Source organism: Lytechinus variegatus, chromosome 10 (genome assembly GCF_018143015.1).
Source record: "Lytechinus variegatus isolate NC3 chromosome 10, Lvar_3.0, whole genome shotgun sequence".
NCBI lineage: Eukaryota > Metazoa > Echinodermata > Echinoidea > Temnopleuroida > Toxopneustidae > Lytechinus > Lytechinus variegatus.
This window is the reverse complement of record NC_054749.1, coordinates 23,482,840-23,501,671: the sequence shown is the minus strand read 5'-3', so window position 1 is coordinate 23,501,671 and position 18,832 is coordinate 23,482,840. Positions and strand designations below refer to the sequence as shown.

Sequence of the window (18,832 nt, the reverse complement as noted above, 5' to 3'; positions counted from 1 at the left end):
TATGTTTTCTGTTAATTTCCTTTCAACTTTTTTTCCTTGGTCATAATTTTTTTTTTTTTGGGGGGGGGCACCCTGAGCCCCCATCCTCAGTATGCCACTGTTCATAGGCACCATAACCTTTGTAGCACACAATGAAAGGATTTGAAAAAAAAAACACGCTCTCCCATACTTTGGTTTAAAAAAAATGTTCTTGCCTGAAGAAGGAATTTTGAAAGCTAAAAGATAACATATTAAAAATGAACAACAACTGAACTATTCAAGCAAATAAGTAGATTTGGAAATGAATTTTGACCGCATAAAATTATGGCAAAGATTATGAAAAGGTTAAGAGGAAGTAAGGCTGATTAGCAAGAACTCCGACCATCATATTTATCATTTTATGCCATTTTTGGCGCAAGCCTCCTTTTTTACCCCAGACAAAAACATTCCTTGTTCGCTCAAGCATGAACGAAACTAAATTATTTTAATGGCATTTAAAGGATAAGACTCCAGAGCACGTATTGACACCAAAATATAGAGATCATAATTTGAAACAAAAATTTTATAGACTTTTCAAATCTGTCCCGTTTTTTTTTTTTTTTTGATACGCACTGTAGTAACTTTTCAGACAGCAAAACTTTGTGAATACTGTACAATGTCATAAGTAGTTTTCAAAATTGTGCATTGCGGGATAGACCTTCCTGCTCGTCAGATCTACTTCTAATTCTAGTAATCAACAAAATAATCACTTGGCGATGTCAAAGATATGCTGCTCAAACCAAGGAGGGAGAGAGGGGTGATCTCCTTGCTCAGACAAGTTATTCTGCATGCATGCAGCATTGCATTTGTTTACTTCTAGTCCAGTAGATATTTTTCATACCTGGAAAAGTTGTTAAGTACAAGGTTTTTTTGTTGATTTGCGTTCTAGATGGGTATTGAAGTGAATTCAGCTTGGTTGCCACCTTGGCAACCTTGAGCATTTTTTTAATTAGCCTAATTAGCATAATCATCTAATTAGCATATTACGATATGTAATATGCGACTTCTCTTAAACCAGAAAGATTAAAAACATAAATAATGTCATTTTACTAAGAGGTCCTGTGACGATGAATCGATTTATAGCAATAATTCAAATATTTAAGTCATGCAATTATCGTAATCAGCCTAATTAGCATAATGAGCTAATTAGCATAAGTGTAATATATACGTATTTGTGGATGTCTATCCAAAAAATTCCCAATATGTAGATAATGCATCTTTTTAAGGGTTTTCTATAGCGAGGAATTCATTTATGACATTATTTTTCAATTTTAACCAATGTAATTGCTATAATTAACATAATTAGTATAATGCACTAATTAACAATTAACACATATACATGTAGGCCTATATGTGTAATACATATAGAAATATATATTTGTCATTTCATATCGAGAATGTCCGAAAACATGATTAATACAGCTACCCTATGCTTGTTTTCTATGGCGAGGAATTAATTTCTTTTTTTCCCCTTTTTGGCAATGTAATTGTCGTAATTAGTATAATTAGCATAATGCGCTAATTAACATAATTATATGTGCAATACATATATTCATTTGTTATTTTATATCGAATATGCCCGAATACATGAATAATACAGCTATCCCATGGTCTTCTATGACGAGGAATTGATTTCTTACATTATTTTTTCCCCTTTTTACCAATGCAATTGTCGTAATTAGTATAATTAGCATAATGCGCTAATCATCATATATGTGCAATATATATATTCCTTTGTCATTTTATACTGAGTGAGAATTCCCGAAAACATGAATAATACAGGCATACAGCTGTCCTATAGTTTTTCGATGATGAGGAATTCTTTTGTGACATCTTTTTCCTTTAAACAATGTTATTGTTATAATTAGCTTAATCAGCATAATTCGCTAATTAATATATATTTGAAATAAATAGATTTCTGTGTCAAAGTACTGTCTACATCGGCCTGAAAACATAATATAATACAGCTCTTCTAATGTTTTCTATGTTGATGAATTCATTTATGACAGTAATTTTCCATTTTAACCAATGTCAATGACTTAATTAGAATTACTGGCCCAATGCACTAATTAACATCTATGTGCAATATATCAAGTATATATTCCTATGACCAGTGTGTTGGCTCAGTTGGTAGAGCGTCCGTCTCACAACCGGGAGGTCGGGGGTTCAAACCCCGGCCGCGTCAGACCAAAAGACGTTAAAAGATGGGAGTTGCTGCTACCCTGTTTGACGTTCAACGATTAAAGGGATAGAGCTTCGTCGATCTGGCCCTGCTCAGCGGCTGCCGGGCCCACGATCAATTGGGCAAAGCAAATTTTCGGAGTAATATTCATTTCATGTCTATTTCGAACAATAAATTATGGATTTTCATTTTTTCATATTCTCTATGTTTAGTTTATATCAAGTGTGCCTGAAAACATGATAAATACAGCTATCCTATGGTTAGTGGTAATTAAAATACAGTAATACATATATTTCGTTGTCAATTAAGCTAATTACACCATTAACATTGTTTGAAGTGAAATACGATATCGTAAATGAATTCCTCGACATAGAAAACTATGAAATAGCTGTATTATTCATGTTTTCGGGCATTTTTTAACATGAAATGACAAAGGAATATAATTATATATATATATATATATATATATATATATATATATATATATATATATGTTATCCAATTGTTAATTATGTTAATTAGGGCAGTATACTGATTGCACTAATTACACAATCACATTTGTTAAACGGGGAAAATAATGTCACAAAAGAATTCTTCATCATAGAAAACCATTGGATAACTGTAATTGTTTATGTTTTCAGGCTTTCTCAATATAGAATGACAAAGGAATATATATATATATATATATAAATATATATATATATTTATATATTTATATATATATATCTATATATATTCATATACATAAACATATTGCACATATATGTTAATTAGTGCATTATGCTAATTACAAAAATCACATTGGTAAAAAGGTAAAAATAATGTCATAAGTGAATTCCTAGTCACAATAAATGCTCGGATAGCTGTACTATTCATGTTTTCGGGCATTCTTGATATAAAATGACAAAGGAATATAAATTGCTCATAAGATAATTAGTGCATTATGCTAATTGCGCTAATTAAAACAATAACATTTGTTAAACTGGAAAAATAATTTCACAAAAGAATTCCTCATAGAATAATACCATAGAATAGCTGTATTGTTTGTTTTCAGGCTGTTTTAGTACGGTACTTATGGACAAATAAATCTATATGTATATGTTAATTAGTGCATTAGGTTGATTATGCTAATTATGCTAATTATGCCATAGAAAACCGTAAGATAGCTGTATTATTCATTTTTCGGGCATTCTCGATATGAAATGACAATGAAATATGTATTTTATATATATTACACACGGATATGTTAATTAGTGCATTATGCTATTAATCACGCTAATTACAGTGATTACATTGGTTAAAATGGAAAAATAATGTCATAAATGAATTCCTCGCTATAGAAAACCATAAAAATGTTGCATTATTTACGTATTGTGATTTTTTTGGATAGACATCCACAGATACATATATATATACAGTGTATTACACTTATGCTAATTAGCTCATTATGCTAATTAGGCTGATTACGATAATTGCATAACTTAGATATTTAAAATATTGTTATGCATGGATTCAACGTCACAGGACCTCTTAGAAAAATGATATTATTTATGTTTTTAGTCTTTCTGGTTTAAGGGAAGTAGTATATTAAATATTGTACATATGCTAATTAGATGATTATGCTAATTAGGCTAATTAAAAAAATTGCTCAAGGTTGCCAAGGTGGCAACCAAGCTGAATTTACTTCAATACCCATCTAGAACACGAGTCAACAAAAAAACCTTGTACTTAACAACTTTTCCGGGTCTTGTACATGGCCTATGAGACCGTCTACTGGACCAGGGATGTTCCATATCCCTGACTGGACTATTCCGGGATTTTGTAACTCTACCATTTACATCATTTACGATAGTTGCACAACTAACGCTCGTAAACATTTGTGAGGAAATGTGTTCTCCTATCTAACTTGGGTCTCCTTCAATCCAGATCTGATGTTGTCATATTTGTTTTAAGTGGTTCGTGTTGCTGTCATGAAAAGTAAGTCTTCGTCATTTATGATTATACCTTACAAAAATTAGTTCTTTGAAATATTGCGCTTCAAATTTCTTCAGTTCAGGTTCCCTTGGACTTGGGACGTTGGGTGTCGTTGTGATCTGTTTCTTCCGGGAAGAGCCGGCGTGAGTGCAGGCGGCGTTTCGTAGATTTAGAACGAAACCCGACCGCACCTACTTGTTGCAATATTATAGGTATTATTTAGATAATTATTCTTCAATGATTTCAACATAGTCAATCAATGTTCATTTCATGATTTTATCCAATCAAATTACAAACAAAGCCCTGAAAGCAGGCCTTTCAAGCTGTCCTCGACCTCGGTCTCGGAATAGACCGCAGCACGACCCCAGTACGACAATACACCAGATGCAGACGGTGGACTGTACTGTTTCCAGAAGAAGAAGCAGGAAAAAAAGTGTGTGTGGGGGGGGGCAGTCAAAGGAATTGCTGTATACATGTATGACCACATTTTTTTCCAAACACCCCCTAAACAAGCTGGTTTTTTGCGGGCTTCATTTGCACATTTTGACCCCTAAACAGAATGTCAATAATGACCCCTAATTGGCCTATTAAAAACAAGATATGTCTCGGGTCCGAACACTTTTCAGAAACGAGGAGGAAAAAGCCCCAGGGAAAAAGCCTGGGGAAAAAAAATACCCTAAACATGTTTGGCTAGTCTTAAAAAAAAGCTTTGGAAAAAACACCCTTAATACGTTTGACCCGGCCTGCAATAGATTAGTCTTTTAAAACCACCCTCTTTTAGATAAATTTTTTTAATACCCTACAAGTGCTGGAAAAAACACCCCTTTAAAGTTTGGGTCAAGCATGTGTACAGAAATGTATTTGACTGCCCCCCCCCCCAAGCTCTTATTAAGTCTATGTTGTCTTCCAGCTTCAATAATTTCAATACATGATGATGGATTGTATAAATTATCTGATTATGAAGCCTAATTCGGGTACACTAAACAAGTTCACTGCCTTTAATGTTTTGAATTAACTGTAAGATTCAGGGGCCGCGGAACTGGGGGGGGGGGGGGCTTCAGCCCCACTTTTTTCCAAAACCATGTACAAAAATGTAAAAAATTACCATATGATTGTGATTTTTAGCATGGTCAGCCCCCCCCCCCCACTTAGAAAACCGTTCTGCGGCCCCCGAGATGTGTCATTGTGTCATATCCACCCTCAACTAATTTTATTCCCAAGAACTAGAAAGAAATACCCTTAGTAAGCGGCTAATCAATTTTATGAATTATTATTATTTATTATCCCCGTCAGGTAGGTGTACATTGTACCATGTCCCATGGTATCACCTCCCTGAATTAAGAATAGTCCCCTATGCAAATATCATTCATGTACTGGTATTACATTGATTGATGGCGGTCCCAAGTCTGCGCGCCTAACATTTTGAGTTAAGATTTAACATAAATTTTTATTTCACAAAATTTTTCAGATAACAATGTTGCTTATATTATGAGTAAGTGTACCAAATATCTCATACAAATTTGAAAGAAATATAGGATTTTCTTGGAAAAACCCTTAGGCAGTCAATTTCAGATTGAAAAAAAAAATGGTACCCCATGTCTGCGCACCCATTCACTTTGCACACGATTCGGAGAGTTTGATGAAAAATCCTGCATTTTGAGGCCATTACATGAAATGCCCAAAATTCATTATTTTTCCACCATTTTGAGTCAGATTTCTTAAATGTATATCTGTCTATGTACGGCATGGGAAAAGTCTGTGTTCATTGCATATCTTCTTTTACTGGAGTTGCGTAGATACGCGTGTGCGCAGATATGGGGGAACTTGGTATATCTCTCTATTCAGGTTCATTTCCTTTTCAACTACCCTCCCTTGATTCTGTGTTTCATATTTGGATTTAAAACTTCTCCCAACCTCCCACCTATGCCAGGCCATCTACTCTGCATATATACATGTATATGAATGTACAGTTTTCATATCACTCCTTGTGTATAATTCTGAATCTTGTGTTTACCTCCGCCCCTTTGTCTCCGTCTCCTTTTCCTCCCTTGTTCCTATAAATTCACAATTATATTTGATGGTGTATGACCTTGGCCCTCCAAGTTAATTACACTCTCTTTAATCGATATTGGCATATTGATTAAGGTGCATGGCCAGTATACTATAGCAGGTGTTCTAACTTGGGAAAGCCACCCCTCCCATGTAGATCCTAAGCAAATTTCCAGACCAAACTGCGAAGCATCTGTTAGGCCTATATCGTCGGCGTTCATCCGAACCGTCGTATCAGTCAATTTCACGACGATGCCGTACAATTTTTTAATAAAATGCGCAAATCCCATTGGAAACGTGTACTGTAGCAGAGCGATGCGACGTTTGGACTGACCGCGATTTCAGTGCGCGCGGTCAACCAAACTGTCGTATCGGCAATCTGCGCTGCATTGACTTTGCACGTGAAAAGCGATATGATGTTTTGACTGACCGCGCTCATTAAAATCGCGGTCAGGGTTGTTGTATTCCCTATGGCGTTTTTGTACAGGAGAAATCTAAACCGCTCAAACCGAAATTACAAGCAAGGAGCTCTTTTGCGATATTTTCTATAATCCTTGGTTTTGTATAACAATAATGATACCATTGTCAAGCAGTTGTCTTGGTCTTTCCAACCATGTATTTTTCTGGCAATGAATATGTTGTAAGGCTGGAGAACTAAGTGTGAAAATTACAGTAAACTTTGAAGTCGATTATCTCTGAAATGGGTTTTCAACCGTCGTATGTGATTACGACGGTTCGGATGACTGCCGACGATATATGTAAATTAATTTTTTAACAGGTCCCAAGAAATTCTACTGTGTTCAAAGACAAACTGTATATTCCATGATGATCATGATGGTTAAAAATAGAAATAGTCATACTGTCAGTAATAATTGGGTTAATGATAATGATGGAAACAATGATATCCTTCCTATTCTTCAAAATTATTCCTGAAATAGACATCATTTGCCTTTTATTGACCCATTGTTTTCCTCAGGTTCTTCAGAAATTCTATTCCCACTGTGGAAGCTTTTTGGCAGGTAATACTACTACTACTACTACTACTACTACTACTACTACTACTACTACTACTACTACTACTACTACTACTACTACTACTACTACTACTACTACTACCACCACCACCACCACTTCTAATAATAACAATGATGATAATATATGATAATGATAATAATAATTGGTAATATTATACATTTATTAAAACATAGCAATTGTGATAGAAGAGCAATGCTGTGGCATATTATTATTAAGAATTCAAGTAAAAGTGCACGTGCATGTTTAAAGGAGAAGATGAACAAAGAAGAATGGAGAGAGAGAGAGAGAGACATTGGTTTTCACATTCCTTGTTTGCTAGAGATGTACATCTGCAGGTTGTGCATCGAAGATTTCGTGAAGTACCGGTATATCTTTTATACATTCCTTGTACATACCTTGGTGATGAAGATAGTTTGTATGTTTTAAGTATTAATTATTAAAAGTACAATACATGATTCATTAATATTTATAAATGAATGAATACAGAATGGTTACAGACAGATGGTAGGATGAACAATATAAATTGGATTTATTTTTATCTTTTCCCATTACTACTGATCAGGCAAGACTTTAAATAGGTTTCTCATCACCAATCAAGCATTCACTGATTGCATTTGTTCTGCAACCTTAACTGGGCATTATGGGTTCATATGCCTATATAATGCATTGCATTCTATTTTTTCTCTTTTCTTTTGTAGTTACTGTATGGCCATACTATGAATAGGAATCATGAAGTTACCAGTGTATTTTTTTAAGAGAGAGAGAAAAAAAACCTAAGCTCTGGGAACTTTATTTATATTCATTGATTATGATGATTACATATTTGATTTTTAATGATGATGATGTTGGTGGCGGTGGTGAGAGAAGGGGGGGAGCGAGGGATACATAGGACATGAGGGATAATATTAAATTCGAGGATGATAATGACGATGAAGATGATCTAGGGATGGTGATGATGACAATGATGGTCATCATGATGATGATAGTTTATTGGGGGTGGTGAAAAAGGTGAAGCAGGAGGAGAAGCACGAGGAGGAGGGGTGGAGGAGGGGGAGGTGAGGAGGAGGAGGAGGTGATGAGGAGGAGGAGAAGAAGAACTGAAAGAAGGAAAAGAACTTGAGGAAGGAGAAGAAGAAGGAGGAGAATGAGGAGAAGAAGAGGAAGAAGGAGGGGGAGGAAAAAGAAAGAAAAGTGATTAGAAGTGGAAGAGTTAGGAGGAGGAGTAAAAGAAGGAAGAAGAGGAGGACGAAAATGAGGAGAGGGAGAATCAACAATCAAGCATTTTTATCCTGTGATATCTGTCTACCATATGGGAATCGGGAGAATCCAGATTTGTGAAAGGGCACACTTGTCTTGTAAACGATGAGACTCTCTTAGGATGTGTTTCCATGGTGATGACACTTAATGCAGTGAATCAGTATCTCTCTTGAGAAATGCAATTTGAGCAGATGATTGCTCCATGAAAAAAGGTGATCGGTTTAATATTCATTCCAGCACAGGTAGAAGATTGTTTTTGTCATTGTGATTGTATTATCTTTTTTAAGAGAAAATGAATTTGTTTTTCATGGTGAACCCATGGAATGAGTGGGAGTTTATTGATTTTTACATGTACATGTATATGCCTTTCATTCAGCAGTCTTCTTCTTCTGGAAACAGTACAGTCCACCGTCTGGTGTATTGTCGTACTGGTGAATTAAATTAAATATTATTCAAATTATTTAAATTGATTAAATATTAAATGGAATTAAAAGATATCATTAAAGGTCAAGTCCACCTCAAAAGAATGTTGATTTGAATCAACAGAGAAAAATTAGATGGGCATAATGCTGAAAATTTCATCAAAATCGGATGTAAAATAAGAAAGTTTTGACATTTTAAAGTTTTGCTTATTTTTCTCAAAATAGTTATATGCACAATTAAGTCACATATGCAAATGAGAGAATCAATGATGTCCCTCACTCATTTTTTCTTTTGTTTTTATTGTTTGAATTATACAATATTTCAATTTTTACAGATTTCACAATAAGGACCAACTTGACTGAACCATATGATGTTAAATAATCATAATTCCTCTGGTTCAGGGAGAAATAAAACTTTATTTCACAGGACAATGAGAAAATTAGAATATTTCATATAATAGAATACAAAAGAAAAAGTGAGTGAGTGATGTCATCAGTTCCCTCATTTGCATACCGACCGGGATGTGAAATTAAGCGAAAATTTAGAATGTCATAACTTTCTTATTTTACATCCGATTTTGATGAAATTTTCAGTGTTATGCTCGTTGGATTTTTCTCTTTTTATTCAGATGGACATATTTTGGGGTGGACTTGTTCTTTTATACACTACAGCTATGCTACTCTTTTTACAATTTGCATTTGAGGACTGAGTTGAACATTTCATCAGCGGCAGTGCTCACTCTGATAAAAGCTTACTTGAAGATGTGTCCCATTTTAGTCCTTTTCCATACATGTAAGTTTGGAGTTTATTATCAAAACAAAATTTAATTAATTAGCATTATTTACACAGGGATTAATTGATATTTTAAGATTCATACAGTACAGAGTACTGCCTGGTCAAACGTGTTTACCCAATCAAAATGATTACCGGTAAATCACAATTCTCCAAATCTGAAAATATTTATATGCAGCTTTTTTTTCAGTGTATAGGATGATACAGGCACACTCAAAAGTTGTCTTAGATGTCTCTCAGTTTCAGATTTATGGTTTGTGTGGAAGTAGGACATGTGTAGTATCCTTTTATGGCTCAGAAACATGGACAATGAAGAAATCCTTAAAGGATAGATTCGATGGCACGTTTACATGACTTTTAATGAGGGTACAAACAATTTATTGGAGAGATCATAAAACAAAAGTTGAAATTTATGGAGATTTTTCACCTATCTCTACCACTGTTATTTAACTTAGTTTAAGATTTCTGATGTACTGTTGTTGCGCATCCCTGACTGTAAAACCTGAGGAAGGAGACCTTTAAATTTTGTTTACTGTGTATGGAGGGATACAAATAATTTGTTTTACGATTTACCAACTCTAATGTCAGATCACAGTGCCCGGCGTAGTATTGTTGATTCATTCTCCGTGCATCTGATTAGTAGTAGTAGTAGTAGTAGTAGTAGTAGTAGTAGTAGTAGTAGTAGTAGTAGTAGTAGTAGAAGTAGTAGTAGTAGTAGTAGTAGTAGTAGAAGTGGTAGTAGTAGTAGTAGTAGTAGTAGTAGTAGTAGTAGTAGTAGTAGTAGTAGTAGTAGTAGTAGTAGTAGTAGTAGTAGTAGTAGTAGTAGTAGAAGTAGTACTTACATGTAAGTAGTAGTAGTAGTAGTAGAAGTAGTAGCAGTAGTAGAAGTAGTAGCAGTAGTAGAAGTAGTAGTAGAAGTAGTAGTAGAAGTAGTAGTAGAAGTAGTAGTAGTATTAGTTGTAGAAGTAGAAGAAGTAGAAGAAGCAATAGTAGTAGTAGTAGTAGTAGTAGTAGTAGTAGTAGTAGTAGTAGTAGTAGTAGTAGTAGTAGTAGTAGTAGTAGTAGTAGTAGTAGTAGTAGTAGTAGTAGTAGTAGTAGTAGTAGTAGTAGTAGTAGTAGTAGTAGTAGTAGTAGTAGTAGTAGTAGTAGTAAGTAAAATAACACTTTCTGAGGTATAGTTATTCTTGAGATTAATATTTCTATCCTGGTATCATGTAGGAAACTGGTTTTGAACTACAGTATAACCACCTACAATGGTTATAGTAAACATTTACACATATACATGTGATAATGTATTCTGTGTGCACTTCTAATTCTCCATGAATATCAAATACTCTGCTATTGAAAGAAGATATCCGGACAGATTTAAGAAACCATATCATACTACATCGATCGTGTTCACACTGTATTGACATACCATTAGAAAATGCTGGTAATGCAAACAGACAAGAAATCGATTGTTACCATGGTGATAACACTTCTGTCTGAGAGCAATGGCTATAGACGTTTGAAGGTACAGGAAATCAAAGAGTTGTAATTTGAAGACGGTATTTCCCTTTGGCAGCTCTTTCTCGAACTCGCCGCCTGTTTCTCCTAAATGAGAATCCTGTACATGTACACTCAGTATACATGTAGGAGCCGTCTAAAGTGAATACTATTTTTTGAGTATTTTTCTTTTGAAAGAATTTGTATTTCCATGTTTAACTCTTCCAATGCCACAAAGAGACTTAGCATTTTGAATCCACAATCACTTCAATAATGGGAAGATTTTTATTGAAATGCAGTTGTATATGTATATGTCCGGGGGGGGGGGGCTTGCGGGCCACTTCTATTGAAGAGTGACTACCATGCATGACCCCAAAAACACAAAAAAGGATCTCTTTTTCAAGATATGGCACGTTATGTACATATTATAAGGGTGTCAAAAACACTGAATATTGAAAAAAGGTACTAGTATATATTTTGCTTGGAAAACTACATGTTTACGGTCCATTTGCGATTAAGGGTATAAAAAGACTAAAATACTTACACTGTAAATAAAGGATATACTTTTTGCCCCAACACTATGTGTTTATGGTCCGATTTGAGCGAGGTGTGTGCATGGAGTACTAAACCCAATTAAAGTAAAAGTAAAGCCGACATCCGTGATCACGTCCTACATGTATGTGGACATTTTATCATTTAACAACTATTTATAAATGTAACTGCTTTATCTTGATAATCTACACATGATTAAAACAAAAATATTACAAAAAGAATTCAAACATGGGAATGTGTTGAGGACATTTCCAAGACATTTGGGTCTGTAAATAAAGGCTCTGTATAAAAAAGGTACATTGTATAGTCCTGAATAAATTAAGTGTTAAGATTCTTCTACTTTTAAATGTTAATATTAAAACAGCCAGAGAAAATGTTTGAAATCGGTGTAACCTGATAGTATATGACTACATGTAAAGTAGAAAATCCATTTGAAACTCAAGGAAATATGAATGTTCACGCTTTAATCTACATTCAGAGAGCTTTGTGAACATTACAATTTACTTTGCCATACTATCTCTTTGTTGTTGAAATCAGTACACGTTTTCCTCTTGGGGTATTTTCAGAAAATTATGATACATGGATTCCTAGGCCCCGTCTTACAAAGAGTTATGATTGATCCAATCAATCTCAACTGTATGGAAATCCATCCATACTATTTTTTTTTTACAGGAAATTTGCACAATCTCCTTACTAAACAAACAGAATCACTTTGAATCTTTAAGAGAATGATGAATGTATGAATGAACATCAAATCTAGAAAATATTTTGAACAAATTTATATTTTAGATGTTGACGTTGCTGGCCGTCCATAGTTGTGATTGATTTGGTCAATTGCAACTCTTTGTAAGACGGTGCCCTGATGTTTATTTTGGAATTTGAAGCCATGTCAGAGTTAAACACTGCATGTTATATGCAAATTTGGATACATGAGTCCATATTTCCTTTCAGCGCCCATTTGTTTTGAATGATCCTGCTGATTTGTGACATTGTTGCTCAAAGGTTATCACCAAAAACAATGAGTGGGCATAAAAGGAGAAAGATTTGAATTATCATCAAGGAAATTTAAAGTAAAGGTAATGGGCAATTCCACAGGTTTGTGGACATGAGCTTAAAAATTCATATTCAATATTTTCTTGAATTTTTTAATACTTTAAGTCCTTCATACATGATAGTTTCAGGAACAAGAAATAAAAAGTTTATTTTCAAATGTATACTTTGGAAAAAAATGGTCGAAAGTTGTGTCTTCCATTCTGTACCAAAATACAAGAAAAATAGTGAAAAATGAAATATGCCTTATTACCATTTTGTTATTGCAACAACATACCACTTTATAAATTTTTGAAGTTTAGAAGAGTCAAATTACTTAAAATACACAACAGATTTTCAAGTAAATTTGTAGTACTCATTAAAAAATGAATATTGCAACCTGCTCAGGTGATGTAACGTGAGTAACCGAAAAAAATGACTTTGTTTTCTGAGAGAAAAATTCTTCACAGTTAATTGGTGGGATTTTAAATTCTCTTCATTCAAACAATCTTTGACACAGTGATGACTATCAAAATCATTAAAAAGTACAATTTTTTTATAAAAATGATGAAGAAAAACTGTAACGTGAGTAACTTTGTAACGTGAGTAACCATCATGTAATGTGAGTAACCAGTAAAAATTATTCAGTTAGGTAACATTTTCTGTGGGATGTCAAGTTTTAAGTCTCATGGTGAGTTATGAAGTTATTTTTGATTAATTAAAAGCAAAATGAGGGTACACCTCTTTGTTCTTAAAAATATCAGTGGTCATACAATCACACAAAAAGTTGAATATTAGTAGAAGTATTCACAATGCGAGAGTGCATTAGTAAGACTTGGTTTCGATTAACCAAACTTTAAAGAGTGTTCGAACAACACCTTGAATGCCCTTACCTGTAACCCTATCTAGGCCAGGGTATTTTGGGAGTTGATATGGCCGGGGGGGGGGGGGCCTCCCCCCCCTTGAGATCTCGGCCATTGGCCGCACAATCACGCCGAAAATTTGCGCGCAGGTTGTCTTGGACATAATCTACAATACTATACAGTAATTTATTTCATGCAAATTGGTATTAAGCGATTATGCTAATTTATGCATAATTATTAAGCAAAATCATACTTTTCCCTCTTATTCCCTAATAAAGCTCCAATTGTTCCAATTTTTGGTATAAAATCTCTTTTTGATGTTCCTAGCAATGAATTTTACACACATTTAATTTTTAATGACATGTGTGTTGTTAACCATACATGGACAAAATGTAACGTGAGTAACCGTAACGTGAGTAACCATATTATCTGCACCCCAAGTAAAAACCATGTGTTCTTTAATATTTTAATTATATACAAAGTTTGTCTCCCTAATATACTTCTTTGAAATGGATATAATCAACTTTCATAAAAGCCTTGTATGAGGAGACTTTTCACTTATGTCGACTTTTCATTTTATGCATGTCCAAATCATGTAACGTGAGTAACCGACACATTCCAAAGATTTGCCAGGAGCATAACAGAATTTCCCAAGTTTTGTTTTTATACAAAGGATAGTCAGACTGTGTACTTTGTTGTGATAAGGAGATGTTTAGTTCCTATCAATAATAATGGAGTTACAGCTCCAAGTATGAGTCAAGGTGTCTCCAAATGTAACGTGAGTAACCGTGGAATAGCCCTAATGCTAACATGATAACACTGATTTTTTTTCTCCAAAGGGAAGTATAATCACCCAGTTTTCTTTTTATCTTAGTCTTCCTTTCATGAAAATTATGAATGATTGAGCTGATTAATTGAACTTGTACTGTTAGAGACTTTGTAGCAATTGGCCTTCCATTCAGTAGGCCTATATGCCTATTTGTTTACAAGTTTTTAAGCTACTATGATTTTTTTCTCTGGAAAGGGAATTTATAATCACTCAGTTTTCTTGTTATCTGAGTCTGACATTCATGACAATAATAGGCTTGTAAATATGAAAGCTACATGTTGCTCAGTATTATTGTATAAAGCTTAATATCTTTATGTGAAAGGGGTCAAACCCACAATAGACATCACCTTTGGGACAAGGCTGTACCATTTCACACTTCCTCTTCATTAAACATTAACGTAGCTGCTTATTTCATATCTTGGTTGTTGTGGCAGGATACGCTGAGGAATTCATCCTCCATTCAAATCCCTCCCATATTCACAACCATAATATCTTTTAGGAATGGCTATTTCCTGCGATATACTCTGCAGAGCAATGCAAAATTAATTAATTGTTTTTGGTGAAGTTCACCAGTGTTGAAATAACATCCTACTTTATTGACCATTGGCCATGTCTAATGCACAGTAGGTAGGATAGCCAGGGAAACGTACAAATTCAATCAAGTAATTGCTTTTCATATTTCAGTGCATTTTATCGAATTATTTGGATTGTGTGGATACTGTCTTCTGTGTATACATTGGCACATACACTCAATGTAATACACAATGTAACATTTAAGTGTTTTTTTTTATTTCAGAACTATGTACTATTATTTTAATAAATGTGAATACCTTTGCTCCATTCCATTCACATATGTCATATTCCCCCAAAAAATATTTTAAAAAACCCAAAAGAGATACAAATTCTGTTTATTTTTCTACTTTCTGAAATGATAACTTAATTACATTTTTTTTCTGTACAATTCTCATCAATCTATGTCTCTTTTTTTTCTTACAGGTTAAATGCTACATTCATGGAGTTCATTTAGAAAATCAGTATTCATGAGCGATTCTTAACAACCTCCCAGAATAGACGTGACTGCTACAAGACATCAAGTGCCTTCAGGCGGAGAGAGTGGTGAAAACACACTGGTCGTAAATCTGTAAACGGATCATGTATCCTTGCTTTCTATGCTGAGGAAGATGCTATGGATGCAGAGGATTACATGTAATTGCGCTTAAAATCAGTGCATGCATGGAATGACAATGAGCGGTGTCCTCGTCCGTGATCAGAGAGTTTGGTAACATATTCCCTTAGAGGCAGGTTGCATTGAGATGTCACCCTCACCCCAGCCAGCCATCCATAATTCATCATCCCACTGTCTCCGGTTTGAACAGTGTCGGAGCACACGGGAGCGCATCCCGGCGGGGAATTAAGAGTTTACGTAAGGCTTCCTGGGGAGGACGGTGCGTGCACGGTCCGCCGCATCCATAATTGAGGTGAGGAGAGCCCACCTCGGTGCAGCTGTGCGGCGCTTCGACAAACAGTCATTTCACGCTCGCAGGAGCGGGTAAAACAAATCGCTCTCCAAACACACATACACACACATGCAGAGGGAAGTACATAGTACCCCACCTTCAGTTCCATACCAGTAGACTGCCATCCAGCCGTGCTGCAAGAGGTGTGATTTGATTTTCAACTTGGGGAAACATTTTATGGAAACAACTCTCTCTCTGTGTCTCTCCATTTCTCTCCGGCTTTCCTCGGCTTGATTGCATTTCCCTAGAGAGAGATGATATATCTGTGATCCAATACATCCTGCTTCTTATTTCACTTTGATTTGATACATTAAGGAACTCACCTCCACCTTGTATGAGGTATCAATTTTTGGAGCCATTCATCATTCATCATAAATTTCGATTACTCTTGCTGGTAACATTTGAAGGGCACCATAGAGATTCAAACATATGGTTGTAACCAAACAGCTCCTCCCAGGTATTTTACAAATTGATTTCATTCCAGCCTTTTGCTGTCGCCGATGAAACAGCACTATGGCCATCCTCCAGATAATTCTTCCGTTGTTTTTCACGATATGTTCCTTCCTAACCCCGGCGTATCTTTCGCAAGAATCAGCAGCACAACAATGGAACTACTGCGTCGTCGGGGCGGGTCCCTCCGGCCTACAGATGGGGTTCTTTCTGGAGAGGGCGGGGCGCAATTATGTTATTTTTGAGAAGGCAAACATCAGTGGGGCGTTTTTCACCACCTATCCTCGACATCGGAAGTTGATCAGCATCAATAAGAGACATACTGGAAAGACAAACAAAGAGTTTAATATGAGGCATGATTGGAATTCTCTGCTGAGTGATGATGAAACTTTACTAATGAAGTAAGTATAAAATTCTGCATAAATCTTTATTCAGTCTTGCTAAAACTTGTCTAGGGATGGTTATTTTCCATTATAAAAAAAATGGTCTATTCTGTTTCAAACTTCATATAATATTGAAATTCTATATTGCCAGAAAAGTAAATTCAAGAAATTTTCACATGAAATGTTAAGAACTAAAACAAATGTTTTATATTGATTTATCAGTATATACTGAAAAGTCATTGTACTTTGTAGTATGATGGTGGGCCCCAAGTCTGCGCACCTAACAATTTGAGTTAAGATTTAACATGAATTTCTTCTTATTTCACGAAATCTTTCAGTTAATAATGTTCCTTATATTATTATGAGTAAGTGTACCAAATTTCTCATTAAAAAATGAAAGAAAATGTAGGATTTTCTTGAAAAAGCCTCGGGCAGTCATTTTCAGATTGAAAAAAAATTGGTACCCCATGTCTGCGCACTCATTCACTTTGCACACGATTCGGGGATTTTGTTGAGAAAGGCCGCATTTTGAGGCTGTCACATGAAAAGCCCTGAATTCATTATTTTTCCATCATTTTGAGTCGGATTTTTTTATGAATACCTGTCTTTGTATTGCATGGTAAAGTTCGTGCTCGTTGCGTATCTTCTTTTACTAGAATCGCGCAGATAAGCGGGTGCGCAGACTTGGGAGACCGCGCAGACATGGGGGAACTGACCATACCAGTTTTCCTGTTGATTTATTTGATGTAATATAATTGTAACATGATATCAATATCTACTTTGGATAAGCATAGAAGCATAGAAAGCTTTGTAATTTGATGTTAATTGGTTTCTTAAAAGACTTTATTTTGCAGTTTAGTTTCAAACAAATGTGCGATTGATAGATCAATTTTAATTGTGATCTAGGAATTTGATTTATATTATATATGACAATGCATTCGATTGACTTTAAGGTGTGTTTTTTAATTGCAATTCCTTGTTTGTTACCATAGCCTTTGTTTGTAGCTTCGATGTCGCAGAAGGGGAATGAAGACTAATTAATATGACTGTGAATGTAATGTATTGATGACTCTGTGTAGCAATCACATGAAGCTAGGGGCTAAATTCCTGAAAGCATGTGCAGTACGGGTTTATTTGTTATCTGTGTCATTAAGTGTATCATGTTGCTTTGTGACATGAAACACGCACAGCTCATTAAGTGAGGAATAATGGTAAAGGAATGGAAACTGCATTAGCAGGTCCTATTATTCTTGATCATGAGTGATAGCAGAATTACATGTACATGTAATTTGAAAGGACCCCATGGCATTTGTTTTTTTCTTTCTTCATTCTGGCCTAATGTACACTGTTGGTCACAAATTACCATTTCATATCCATTTTCTATCAAATTTGAAAACCTGTAGCGTACATTTATCTATGTTCTCTCAATAAATGAGAAGCTATCACCCTTTTCAATTCATAGATTTGTATCAGCTTTAGTTGATTATCAACAATACTCTGAATTAGTCTTATTGTGTTTAGGTAAGCATGATCGAGTGCAGACAGTTATCTTTAAATGAAACTGTATACAAATGAAACTCTCTCTCTCTCCAAGACTTCTTTCTTTGCTCTCTCTCTCTCTCTCTACCTAGTATATTATATCTTGCACACATTATATCTTGCGGCTGATAAATAATGAACTGGAAATGTAACCGCCTCTGAGAGATATGAAAGAGCAGAGCTGCCAAGTAGTACCGATTTTCAGTATTTAGTACTGAAAAGTGAGAAGAATACTGATAGTTTCATGTAAAATACTGATTTCTAAAGTTTCAGTTGTATGTGTGGTCCTATGGTATTTTATTGAAATACTGATTTCCTCACCGAAATACTAATTTTCAGCTTCAAAAATACTGAAATGTTCCTTTTCAGGTTGGCAGCTTTGAAAGAGGCGTTAGTGATTAAAGAGAAATGCCAGTTGCAGTAAACACCAATTTCATGAGAAAGTCTGTAAAACC

At 34.9% G+C, this 18,832-nt stretch overlaps 1 protein-coding gene across 1 annotated transcript in view; it reads left to right on the top strand.

Annotated features, from left to right (window-relative positions):
- The first annotated feature begins 4,030 nt into the window (after positions 1-4,030).
- The window catches only part of LOC121422394 (FAD-dependent oxidoreductase domain-containing protein 2-like), a 30,857-nt gene continuing 16,055 nt past the window's right edge, over positions 4,031-18,832 (top strand). Inside the window, exons 1-2 of the mRNA XM_041617404.1 lie at positions 4,031-4,177; positions 15,485-16,856. Of these exons, the coding sequence (XP_041473338.1) occupies positions 16,519-16,856 (338 nt within the window). The 5' untranslated portion in view covers positions 4,031-4,177; positions 15,485-16,518. The remainder of the gene's footprint in view (positions 4,178-15,484; positions 16,857-18,832) is intronic.